We start from the raw sequence: 13,190 nt of genomic DNA, 5'->3' as shown, positions 1-13,190 counted from the left end.
TTAAAAAAAAAAAAAAAAAAAAAAAAAAAAAAAAAAAAGTTTTAAGTTTCCCGGTTCAGCATTATTGGTTTAAATGTACATGACTGCCAAATAAGCAGTTGGTTAAATTGGGCAAAACAGGCGATGTGGGAAACTCCAGTCCAGGAGGGTCTTTGGGACCAGCCACTTCACGCACGGGAAAACAAAGATCGTTCAGTGTGGGGTTAGGGCTTCGAGCCCAACGGCGCTCTTGCAGCTGCTTCTGCTAGGCAGAAACGCGCGGGCTGGGACGGGTAGCGCGGAGGGATCCACAAGAGTCTTCCTTGCTCCTGGGCTGCGGTGCGGGGTAGGACGCGCGGATTGTTGCCGAGCAACGGAGCGCGGTCTCCCTTTCCGTAGGGGCTATCGGAGCCCACCCGGCCGCTCCGCCCCAGGAAGGCCGGTTGGATACACCGCGGCAGTGCCAAACTTCTCGCCACCTGCAGGGGAGCAGGGGCGTCCTCACCGGCCGGTGAGAGGTGGACCGGGCTCGGGTGACTTACTCTGGGACTCTGGGAAGTAGAGGCTGCGATTTTTGGGCGGAGCTATCGTGTCCCCTTCCGCCTCTTTAATCCAAACTAATCTCTGAGAATACCAGGGTAGAAAATAAGGCTGGTGTAGAAGAAGGGATTGGGGCAGGAATAGGGGTTGGGGTGCTGTCGGGAAGGGTGAAAACCTGGTGGAAGGGAAAGATAGTGACGGCCGGGCTGTAGGGAAAGGAAAAGGAGTGAGGAAGGCAGAAGACCGGGAGGAATCAGGGACTGTGGGGAGGGAGTAAGGTCACAGTGGAAGGAATTTAATTTCCAACGCCCTGACCTTTCCTATGTCCCTTGACAAGGGCTGGTTGTTTTGGACAAACCTTAAGCACCATTAGGTGAACCCCCCCACTGATGTCAACGCGTCTCATTTGGGAATAGTAAGCTGTTTCTTGAGTGTGACCCAAAAACTCTGGTGGGCTGTGGGACACTGTAGGCTTAATGCAAGGATTATCTAGCATCTAAGGCCACAGATCCACAGTGAAACTATGCTGACTGCCACAGCAGGAGTTTAAAGGAGTTCAATAGTTCTTTTAATTATTCAACATTCAAATGTAAGAGTTCAGTAAATTGGTTTTTCCTATTTACAGCTTTATAAAGGTATAAGTTATATTTCTTAAACTGCACAGAATGTACAGATAGTAGTATAATGTATTGCAGTGTAGTGTACAGGTGCACAGTTTGACAGATGTGTATAACCTCTGAAACAATTACTGCAATCAAGATTACCAAACCTTTTTTTTTTTTTTTCCAAATTTGAACTTAAATTCCTTATAACTGAATCTTTTCATTCCTCTGCTCCCTTTGGTATCCACCCCTGTTCTCAGCTGCACCTACATCGCCCAACCAACTACTGGTCTACTATGTGACACCACAGAATAAGTTGCATTTTCTAGAATTTTATATAAATGGAAGCATACAAAATATACTGTTTTGTGTCTGGCTTCCTTTATGCAGCATGATGGTTTGCTAGGACCTTTGCCTTGATTACTGTACTTTATAGTAAGTTTTGAGATTGGGTAGTGTAGGTCCTCCAGTTTTTTTAAATATCATTTTAACCACTTAAAGTTATTTGAATTTGTACATGCATTTTAGAATCAGCTTGCTATTCTATAAAAAAAGGTCTGCTGGAATTTTGATTCAGATTGCATAGAATCTATACATCTATTTGGGGAGAATTGCCGTTTAAACAATGTTGAGTCTTCTAGTTAACAAACATGGTTTTGAGTTTTATGTAGGTCTTTAATTTCTCTTAGCAATGTTTTGTAAAGTTCAGTGTAGAGATTTTGGGCATCTTTTGTTAGATTAATTCTCAAGTATTTTATGTCTTTTTGGAAATTATTTTCCCCTTGTTTGATGTTGGCATATTAAAATACAGTTGATTTTGTATGTTAACATATTTTACAATCTTGATAAGTCACTCATTAGTACTAGTAATCGTTTTGTAGATTCTTTGGGATTTTTGACCTAAAAATCACGTCATCTGCAAATAGGAACTGTTTTTCCTTTCTAATCGATTCCTTTAATTTCTTTTCCTCGCCATATTGCAATGGCTAGGACCTCCAGCATAATGTTGAATAGATGTGGTCAGAGTTGAGGCACTATTGCCTACTTTTCAATTTCGGTAGGAAAGGAAAAATATAATGTTAAGCTGTAAGGTTTTTGTAAATTCTCTTAATCAGATAGAAGGTGTTCCCTATGAAGTATATTTGCCCAGAGTTATTTCTTTATTATTATCATGCATGAGTATTGGATTTTGTCAAATAATTTTCCTCTACCTATTGAAATGATCATATATTTTCTTTTCTTCCATTTTCTGTTAATACTGTGAACTATATTGATTGCCAAATGTTAAATTTTTCAACCTTGGGATAAACTATATGATCAGAATATATTATACTTAAAAATATATATTTTGGAATGATGTGCTAATATTTTATTAAAGATTTTTGTGTCTATATTCATGAGGGATATTGGTGACATAACTTTCCTTTTAATAAATGCTTTTGTGAGGTTTGGTATTAGGTTATGTAAGTCTCAGAAAATAAGTTCCTTCATCCTCTGTTTTCTGAAAATATTTCTGTTGTTTCTTTCTTGAGTGTTTGAGAGAACCATCTGTGCCTGGAGGTTTATTTGTGGTAAGATTTTTGGTAATGAATAAGTTTATTTCATATAGTAATATTAAGATTTTCTGTTTCTTATGCTAATTTGGGTAAATTGAAATTTTCAAGGATTTAATCATTTTATCTAAGTCGTTGAATTTGTTGATATAAAGTTGTTTACCATATTTTCTTATTATCTTTAGGACCTGTAGTGAAAAGCCCTTTTCTATTCTTGATATTGGTGATTTTGTTCTCTCTCATGTATTCTTAAACCGTTTAGGTAGGGGTTTTCAGAATTTTGTTGATGTTATTAAAGAACCAGCTCTTGGTTTTGTTAATTTTCTCAAGTATTTTTCTGATTTATGTCCTTATACTTACATTCTTCTGTTTATTTTGGATATACTTTACTCCTCTTTTTCTAGATTCTAAATGTAGGACCTTAGGTTATTAATTTTAGACCTTTCTTCTTTTTGATTTAAAGAAGATTAAAAGTACAGCATTTAAGCTGTACTTTTCCTTTTGATCACTACTTTAGCTGCCCCTGATACATTTTGATGTTGTATTTTCACTATTATTTAGTCTAAAATATTTTCTAAGATTTAATAATATTTTTTGTATTCCATTTTACTATTGACTTTTTCATTAGATTTCTTTGCATTATTTTAAAAAACTATTTCTCCAAGAATTACAATATACATTCTTAACATTTAACAGTCTAGAGTTAATACTGAACTAGTTCACATAAAATGCAGAACCCTTACAAACATAGTTACCTTACCTACCTCATCCTAGTCTTTTTGGTTCTTGTTATATGTTTTACATCTAGATACAAACCCCCCAACAATACCATGGGATTTTCATACAATTAAATAAAAAAAAAGACTAAAAAAATGGCCTTTTAAACTGACCCAGATATTTGCCAGTTCTGACCTTCATTCAGTCCTGAAGATTCAGATTTTCCTCTTGTACAATTTCCCATCAGTCTGAAGAAATTTCTTTAGCATTTCTTATAGTCTGCTGGTAAGTAATTCTTTTAGTTTTCTTGTATCTGATTATGTCTTCAATTTGCCTTCATTTTTTTTTATTTAAAAAAAAATTTTTTTAACATTTATTTATTTTTGAGACAGAGAGAGACAGAGCATGAGCAGGGGAGGGGCAGAGAGAGAGGGAGACACAGAATCTGAAACAGGCTCCAGGCTCTGAGCTGTCAGCACAGAACCCGACGCGGGGCTCGAACTCATGGACCGTGAGATCATGACCTGAGCCGAAGTCGGACGCTTAACCGACCGAGCCACCCAGGCGCCCCAATTTGCCTTCATTTTTAAAAAAATGTTTATTTTTGAGAAAGAGAGAGTGAGTGGGGGAGGGACAGAGAGAGAGAGGGAGACAGAGGATCTGAAGCAGGCTCTGTGCTGACACCAGAGAGCCTGATGCGGGGCTTGAACTCACAAACTGTGAGAATATGACCTGAGCCAAAATCAGATGCCTGAGCCACCCATGTGCCCTAGTTTGCCTTCATTTTTTAAATAATATGCTTGCTAGATATATAATCTGGTGTTGACAGTTCTTTGTTTTGTTTTAGCATTATAAATCTTTTTTCACTATTTTGGTTTCTTTGTTTTTTGCCTTTAAATTTTTTAAAATATATATATATATATACACATATATATATACATATATATATGTGTGTATATATATATATATATATATATATATAGAGAGAGAGAGAGAGAGAGAGAGAGAGAGAGGGAGAGAGCAAGCATGGGAGAAGGGCAGGGAGAGAGAGAGAATCCCAAGCAGTCTCCACGCTCAGTGAGGATCCACGACCCTGGGATCATAACCTGAGCTTATATCAAGAGATGGATGTTCAACCCACTAAGCCACCCAGGTGCCCAGTTTCAGTGGTTTTTGATGGGAAGTTTATGGTCATTTGAATTGTTTCCCTATAAACAATGTTTTTCTCTGTAGGCTCTCAGTATTTTATCTTCGTCTTTGATTTCCAGTAGCTTACATGTGGTTTTCTTTGGTTCTATCTTGCTTGGAATGTGCTGAGTTTCATGATTCCATAAATTTATATATCTCTTCATATTTGAGACATTATTTCTTCTTCTTCTTTTTCTTCTTCTTCTTTTTTACAGTTTTAAATGTTTTATTTATTTTTGAGAGAGAGAGGGAGAGAGACAGAGCACAAGTGGGGGAGGGGCAGAGAGAGAGGGAGACACAGAATCCGAAGCAGGCTCCAGGCTCTGAGCTGTCAGCACAGAGCCTGACGCGGGGCTGGAAGTCACAAACTGGGAGATCATGACCTGAGCTGAAGTAGGACGCTTAACTGACTAAGTCACGCAGGCGCCCCAAGACATTATTTCTTTTGGTATTTTTTCCATCCCATTTTCCCCTCTCCTTTTGTGATACTGCTTACCTATATGTTATAGCTGGTGATACTGCTTCACAAGGCTCTAAGGCTGTTCCCCGTGACACTTCCCCCAGCTTTTTTCTTTCTCTTTTAAATGCTGGATAATTTCTGTTGATTTATCTTGCAATTCACTGACACCTCCATTTTGTTAGCCAAATTTTTATTGAAAGAATTATATTTTTCAGAGATAAAATTTCTATTTATTTTCATTTCTAAGATTTTCTGTCTTTTTATTCATCTTTAGTATACCTCCCTTTACTTCACTGAGCATAGTTATAATATTTGCCTTAAAGTCCTCATTTAATAATTTCAACTTCTGTGTCATCTCTGGACTAACATCTGTGCCCTTGAGAATGAGTCACATTTTCCTGGATCTTTTTATGCCGAGGACTTTTTAAATTATATCCTGGATATTGTTAATATTTTATTGTGTGGATTCTGGGTTCTGTTTTATGCCTTTGAAGAATGTTGATGTTTTTCATTTGGCAGGCAATTCACCAGGTTGCACTCACTGTAAGCTCTATCTTACTCTTTGTGATTGGAAGTTAAGTTCAGCTAAATCTCACTTCAGCTCTTTAAGCCTTTGTTGTGTTGCTTTGAGTTTGTTCCACATATGCACAGTTCAGAGGTCAGTCTAGACTTGGATGGGGTTTAGACACAGAATTAGGGGATAACCTTCTCTGGCTTTCTCTCCTTTGGGATTTTTTTTCCCTTTCCCTTCAGTGGTGGTTGTTGCCAGGGCTCTTTTCTCTGATTCTTCTGGCCATAATGATGAAGGGCTTTCTATCAAAGTTTTTGCCACCTGCACTATGCCATTTTACAGTATGGATGGCATTTAGGGAAAGGCCACAATAAACTTGGAAACTTACCTCTAGGCCAGTGTTTCCACAAATTTCTACTCTGCTCCCCAGTCCTACTTTTGTTTACTTCTAAGAATCCTCAGGTACTTGTTTTTTATATTTTCCCCAGAGTTTATCAACTCTGTTATTAGTAGGGGATTTTCTGTGGATGTAGATGTGGAACTCCAATAAATTGCTTTTGAAATTGAGACCATGCAACATTTCATATGTCAAAAGCATTATGATAATAATACAACTCTTTTGTTTTCCTATTTTGGCTATTTAAGCAAATTTGATGAAGGAAGTTCAGGAAAGAAAGACAGAACATGGGAGAAGAAAAAGGCAGGGAGAATGTTTTGTTGCTCCATTGCCTGTTCTGTATTTATGTTTGTGTGTATATATGTATATCAAAAAGGTTATGGGCATATTCTAGGTACTAGTTATAACAGTAGAGTAAGTTTTTTAGAGACATTGAAATTTCTATAGGCTTCTGAATAGTTTAGAAAAAAAGCTTTTTGTGAGCTTGTCTCTATTTCCTGTATCATTTTTAACCAGCACAATATAAGTGTGAGTTACCATTATTGATATTATTAAGATTCAGGGCAGCAAAACAAATATTATAGAAAGTTTCAAAAATAGAAAAAATACCATTATCTTATTTTCTTAGCAAATTTGTTAAAATAATTGTATATGTTCTATTAAGCTTTTTCATAAATTATAATCAATGCATAAACAGATCTCACTTCTACCACTGATACTTCAAAATCAAATAATTGTTTTCAGAATATTTTTATTTTCCTTGCAATGTGAAGATTTTACCAGATGTGATAGACTATCCTTGGACTTAGATGTTTCTTTTGGAACTCTAATGTTGTGCATTGGAAGTTGATATTGATATGAAATTTAGGAAGTGAATTGTGATATTTGGCCATGGACCCAAGAGAACCTAAATCTTGTCCTTAATGTGTCACTCCTCCCACTGATGTATCCATGACCATATGTAGAAGAGGTCAAGGCTCCGCATAAGCAGCTGGTGCTTTGGCTCTATTCTCAATATAATAATCTGATGAACTAGGTCTAACATATGAAGGATTCCTTTCCCTGTGTGAGGTGGTTCCATGTAGCTTAGAACCACGTTATCTGGTGGTCTTCTCTGTTTATTTCTACCTTATTTGAAGTCTAGAGCAGAGTATGGATCTTCTATTCCGATCAGAGGAATGGCCATACCTGCAAGAATTGGATAGCAACCTGTCCCAGAGTCTAGAGAATTCACTAGTTAGCTCTCTTTGGGCCTTTAGCCATTTTTGGCTGGAGAGCTTTCTCATGTCTGATCATACCTTTGGTTGAGGAAAAAAGGCTGGCTCTTGGTCTTTCTGACTCCCTCACTGAATCTCCTGGGAGAGGAAGAAGAAAAAGGCTCAGAGCTCCAATAATTGGGAAAGAAACAGAGAGTAAAATTACTGCTCAGGTTGCAAAGATTTCAAGCACATTCTGTCCATCTTAAAATGTAAGGTAAATTTAACCTGGATTGTGAGCAGCAGGCTTGATACCGTATGTAAATTAATACTTTGGTTTTTGGGGACAGCTACATTATTTTTCCTTGAGAATCTCCAAACCAGAACTAGTCTCTTTCTTTCAATAAATTGCTTACCAAGAAAAAGAGAACCTGTTATTTTCCCATGAGATTGGATGTTTAAAAGTTATTTCACATATTTTGTAATGTTGAGGGGTGGGTGAGAAGAAGAAAGGCATCAAGTTTTGATGGACTGGCCCATTTAGCATTGCGATACCACCTACCTTGAAAATACAATAGAAGTTACTGTCAAATTAGAAGTTCTATATCCTATTGGTTTATTTTTATACTTGAAGAGCAACTTTCCTATGAAGAATTCAAGGAAATGTACTGAGAAATGTTAAACAATGAACACTTGATAAACTTCAATAGTAAACCAAGGGCCTGAGAGAAGTTGGGAAGGGAATACAAAACAGGAACTAAGAAACAAAAGGGAAGTGCATTGGGAGAGTCAAGTCAGATTCTCATCAGGTATTAATGTGCTTCTGTTCTGTGCTCTCTTCTAGTTACTGCCTTTCAGTCTTTTGTAGGAAGAAATGCAGATGGTGTCAGTGTGAGCATATTACCACCTGTGCAAACAATAATAGCCAAAACACTATGAGGAGGATTATGCAGCATTTTTTAAAAAGAGAAACTTCCTTAAGGGTTTTAGAAATCATTTCTAATATTCATATACTATAGGACAGGAAAGAGGCAACAGCATATTATTTTCACTTTTTCTTTCTTTTAAAAAATTTTAAAAGTTTATTAATTTATTTTGAGAGAAAAAGAGAGAGGGAGAATCCCAAGCATGCTCCGCACTGACAGGTCTGTGGGGCGGATCTCACAAACTGTGGGATCATGATCTGAGCTGAAATCAAGAGCTGGACACTTAATTGACTGAGCCACCCAGATGCCCCTATTTTCATTTTTTAATGTGAAATCTGGTTATGGATAGAGCTGAACTGTTCGAGGTCTAGGCATTGGTGGAGACGGGTAGAGAAAGAAAGCCTGTTGATGAGGTGAGCCCTCTGCCATGTAACAGGGTCTTCTGATTGAGAATCAACAGCGGATATTAGAGATTAAAAGCAACATGACTATATTTGCTAGATAGGATGTTTTGTTCATATTGCCCATAATACATGGTAAATGAAGAAATCTAATTATAAAGATAATGTTTTTATGAATTAATGTAAGCCCAATCAAGAAGGTGGATAAGATGATAAGCAAAGAAATGCAGGGGCACCTGGGTGGCTCAGTTAAGAGGCCAACTTGGGCTCAGATCATGATCTCACAGTTTGTGAGTTCAAGCCCTGCATCGGGCTCTGTGCTGACAGCCCAGAGCCTGGAGCCTACTGTGGAGTCTGTGTCTCCCTCCTCTCTCTTTCTCTCTCTCTCTCTCTCTCTCTCTCTCTCTCCCTCCCTCCCTCTCTCTCTCTGCCCCTTCCCTGCTTGTGCTTTCTCTCTCTGAAAAATAAATAAATAAAAACATTAAAAAAAAAGAAATGCAAAGTAAAATAAGAAAATATTTTCTACATTTAGTCTTAAATCCATCTTATTTTGGTACGTGGCTTAAAATGAGATATAATCCCCCCCCCCCCCCCCCCCCCCAATAATCAACCAATTGCCTCAGCACAGTTCACTGAATAACTCTTTTCTTGACAATTTAATGCTGTCTTTACACTATAACTCATACTGTTTTTAATTCTTTTCCTCAGTCTACTTGATGATTCTAGCAGTCGTATTTCAGTTTTAATTCTTATATCTGTATAAGTTTTAATTGTCTTGTTAGAAAAGTGCTCCCTCATTTCTCTTTTTCAAAACTTTGCCTGTCTATCCTGTTTGTTATTTCAAATGAACCCAGAATTATTTTTCAGATTTCAAAAATATAATTTTTAGATTTTGATTATGATGGCATTAAACCAATACAGTATTTTGGGAAGATCTGATATAATAATAATATTTGATTTTTTCACCAAGGGACAGTAACTGTCTATTTAGTAGAATCTTTCTTCTGTGCCCTTTAGTAAAAATTTAAAAATGTATTCATGCAGTTTCAGCACATTTCTTGTTATGTTCATTGCTAGATACTCTTTAAAAAAAACACAAATGGAATTTTATCACTATGTTTTTGAATGGATCATTTTGGTATAAAGGAAGTTAATTGGGTTTTGTATAAAATTTAAAAAAGTTTAAATGCCTTGCAGAAATCTATTGTAATTCTAAATAGTTCTTTGATGTTTAGATCTTCCAGGTAGACAATCATATTTGCAAATCATGATGATATTCCAGAGATGTTTCTGCTTTAGTATTTTTTTCCCAAAGAGCCTTGGCCTTAGGCAAATTAACTAAAACAAATTAGTTTTTTCAATTCATTTTTTTCTGCTTTTGTTTTCATTATTATTATTATTTCATCATTTCGTATTTTACCTTTATTTCTTAAAACTCTCCTCTTGTTGGCTTCTGTGAACTTTGTTCTCCCCATTTTCCTCTCTGTTGCTCCTGCTCATCCCACCTCCCACAGATGCGTGTGCCCCAGAGTCTGTCGTTGGGCCCTTTTCTGTTTACACTTCTTGTTAGCCTGGCTTTTGTTAATGACCCCAGAGCTCTCAGGATCTGAAAATTCACTTATGATCATACATGAACTGGCCCTGTTGAATAGCAGGGTTGTTTTTTTTTTTTTTAATTGTGATAATAAATACACATAAAATTTACCATCTTAACCATCTTTAAGTGTACAAGTTACTGAATAGCAGAAGCTTTATTGTGTACTTGGCTATGACCCAGACTTCATCAAGATGATTCAAAGTTCTTATTTTAGGAAGGATCTTTAATTGCTCCTATTCATTCCTTCTCATTGGCTAGATCCCATCAGTTTTACCTTGTTATGTCTCTCTTTTCACGCTGCTAGCTACCAAGGCCAGGCCTTATGCTCAAGCTGTGCAGGTTCTTATTTGCCTCTCTCCCTTTATTATTTCTCTCACTCAATATTGCCCAAGCAGCAGATCCTATCAAGCCACTTTTCTGTTAAAAGTTTTTGAATGGTTTTCAGTAGCCAACAGAAGTACAAACACTTGGCATTCAAGGCCTCATGATCCTGTTACAGCCTACCTTGTGGCTGATCACCTCTCTTCCTTCATACAGTTCACTGTAGTTCAGGAGACATATTGAGGGAAATGGGCTGGGTATGGGATGGAGACACTCAGGGCCAGTTAGTTGGAGAAGGAAGAGGAAACTGCCATCTTTCCTCAGGAGTAGGGATTTGGACCTTGCGCTGCCAGAGTCTTCATTCCCTACCCCCCACCCCTTCACTCCAAACTGCAAATCTGGAATTTCATATGAAAATCTCTCAACTTAAAATTGTTGGTACAAATTAAGAATTTTGAAAAACTTGGAGCAATTGAAAAATATGTTTGTGGGCTAGATCCATGCCTCAGTTGATGACCTCTATTCTTTCTTAGCAGGGTTTCTTTAGATGCCTGTCTCCCTTGTCTGGAATTGGGACATTATATTATAGTCTAAAGAATTGTTAAAATAAATCCAATAGGCATTTCAGAAATTCCACTGTAAAAAATTTAACTGCTCTAAAGGTTTTTCATGGTTCCTTTGAAAAGGCCAATAGTTGGATTTAAAATGATATAAACTAATACTGCCCACTTGTGCCTCTGGAGCACAGCAAGTATTCTACCATGAGAGGGTTTTTGAGCTGGTCTTGCATATATCAACGTGAGTTTTGTCTTATATATATATATATATATATATAGTCATACAATAGGGTCATACTATATACATATATATATGATACAATATATTGTTATTTCACAGGACAGATAGTCAAGATGTCTGCAATTTCAAAGCATTTTGGATTGAAATACAAAGAAGAATCATACATCTTTAAAGAGCTTGAGAAGAATCGCCAGGAAACTAAAAAGGACTTTCTCCGATTCAAGCAGAAGTTGGCCTCCAAGCCGGCTGTGGATGAAGGCCCAGTATTGGGCCTCCAGGTCCCCGGCCCTGCGCGTCCTGGGGAGAAGGGCAGCGCTTCCTGCGCTGGACCCCCAAAGCCATCAGGGACCCCTCGGGCTAAAAGCCCTACGACCCCTGCTGCGGCCCTCCCACAGCAGGCGCCCCGAGGCGCAGCGCGGCCCCGGGGCCCCAGCGAGGCGGCCACTCCCGGGAAGACCCGGCCGTTTCGCCCCCAGGACTTCTATTTGCGGAGCTCCGCGTTCCTCCGGCACCGGCCCCAGAAGAAGCCGCCGGTCATCGCCTCCAGGGCCGGCACGTCCAGACCGGTGGTCCTGATGCCGCCGCCCGCGCCCAGGGAGAGGCCCGGGCCGCGCCGGGGCCCAAGGAGCCCGCGGCCCACGGCCTCCAAGCCCGTCCTGCACCCGGCCCGAGAGGGCGACGCGAAACGGGAGACCGCTCCGCTCGCAGAGGCCCTCTTGGCCAAGCCGAGGAAGGGCAGCTCCATTTCCAGCCAGGAGGACGACGCAGAGGCGTGCAGCCGGCTGTGGAGAGCCAGGAGTCGCACCCCGTCCTTGGGCGAGGGCTCCGTCAGCCTGCCGCGGGAAGGCGCGCGGCCAGTGTCCAAAAGCCAGCGGGAGAGGATCGCGCCCAGCCATTCGCTGGAGGCCCCGCAGCAGGTGCGAGTGATCCCGACGTGCATTGAGGAGGTCATCGCCTCACTGCAGTCTGAGGCCCAGCTGGCCTCCGACCGGACCATCAAAGAGCTCATACAGAGTGTCCTCGGCCAGCACTACGACATGAAAATGGAAGTAGGTGAACCAGCCGCAGGGTAGTATTTCTTCTGGGTAAATGCTGCTTCAGGAGACGTTCATTATAGATTTAAGTGCGTGTGGTGTGGTATAAGCAAGACAAGCTAGACTAAACACTGGGGTGTTATGCAAGTGCTTTGAATTTCGAATTTGAATTTTTTAATATTTCATTGCGGGAGGGTACAGTCTTTTCAGTGGGAGAAATTGAGAGGCTATTTCAAAAATTAGTTCAAAGATTAGCTGTAGACCTGAGTAATACATCACTGGTAACCTTTCAAAGTCTTTGTGATTATTTAGTATTGAAATAACAGATGTTTTATATGAAAAACTCAGGCTTTTTCTGTTACGGCTTAGCATTAGCAGTGAATGTTTATCCAGAGCACATCGATGCATTACTACTAAGAAGTTGAATTAGTAAGAGTTCTGTGTTGTTTTTTTTAGTGACAATCACTCTCAAAATATTTTTAAAAATTTACTAGCCAATTAAAGAGATTATTAGTGATTCTTGTGTGCCAGGCAAAAGGAGACAGAGTTTGTGTGCATTTTGCCTTGACAACCTCATCAGGTGGATACCCATAAGAGCCCTATTTTACATAAGAGGCTTCCTAGCTTTAGTGATGTTAAAGGACTGTCTCAGTTGTCCCAAACTAAGGAATGGCAGAGCTGGGATTCTACCCCAGGTGGTCACACCCCAGACACTGGACTCGAAGCATGCCAGAACTGTCCGTTTGTTGATTGTGATATGTCCCCAGGAGGGAGCAAAGCCAAATAGGGTCATAGGTTAAGATATTTTGTCCATTATATAGACTTTACTCTGGCAGAGACATTCAAAGCAAAAATAATAACAAGGGAATCTGAGTCCCACAGAAAGACAGAGGGGGGTGGGAGGGAGGGAAAAGGGAGGGGGAGTGGACTAAGATCGACCAAAAATACAAAATAGAGACTTTTTTTGCGA

General features: G+C 39.2%; 1 protein-coding gene across 1 annotated transcript in view; it reads left to right on the top strand.

The window, feature by feature from the left end:
- The first annotated feature begins 364 nt into the window (after positions 1–364).
- Positions 365–13,190, top strand: part of TTC6 (tetratricopeptide repeat domain 6) — a 205,674-nt gene continuing 192,848 nt past the window's right edge. Inside the window, exons 1-2 of the mRNA XM_049611599.1 lie at positions 365–490; positions 11,286–12,235. Of these exons, the coding sequence (XP_049467556.1) occupies positions 11,300–12,235 (936 nt within the window). The 5' untranslated portion in view covers positions 365–490; positions 11,286–11,299. The remainder of the gene's footprint in view (positions 491–11,285; positions 12,236–13,190) is intronic.

Source organism: Panthera uncia (genome assembly GCF_023721935.1).
Source record: "Panthera uncia isolate 11264 chromosome B3 unlocalized genomic scaffold, Puncia_PCG_1.0 HiC_scaffold_1, whole genome shotgun sequence".
Classification (NCBI taxonomy): Eukaryota; Metazoa; Chordata; class Mammalia; order Carnivora; family Felidae; genus Panthera; species Panthera uncia.
This window is presented reverse-complemented; position numbering and strand designations above follow the sequence as displayed.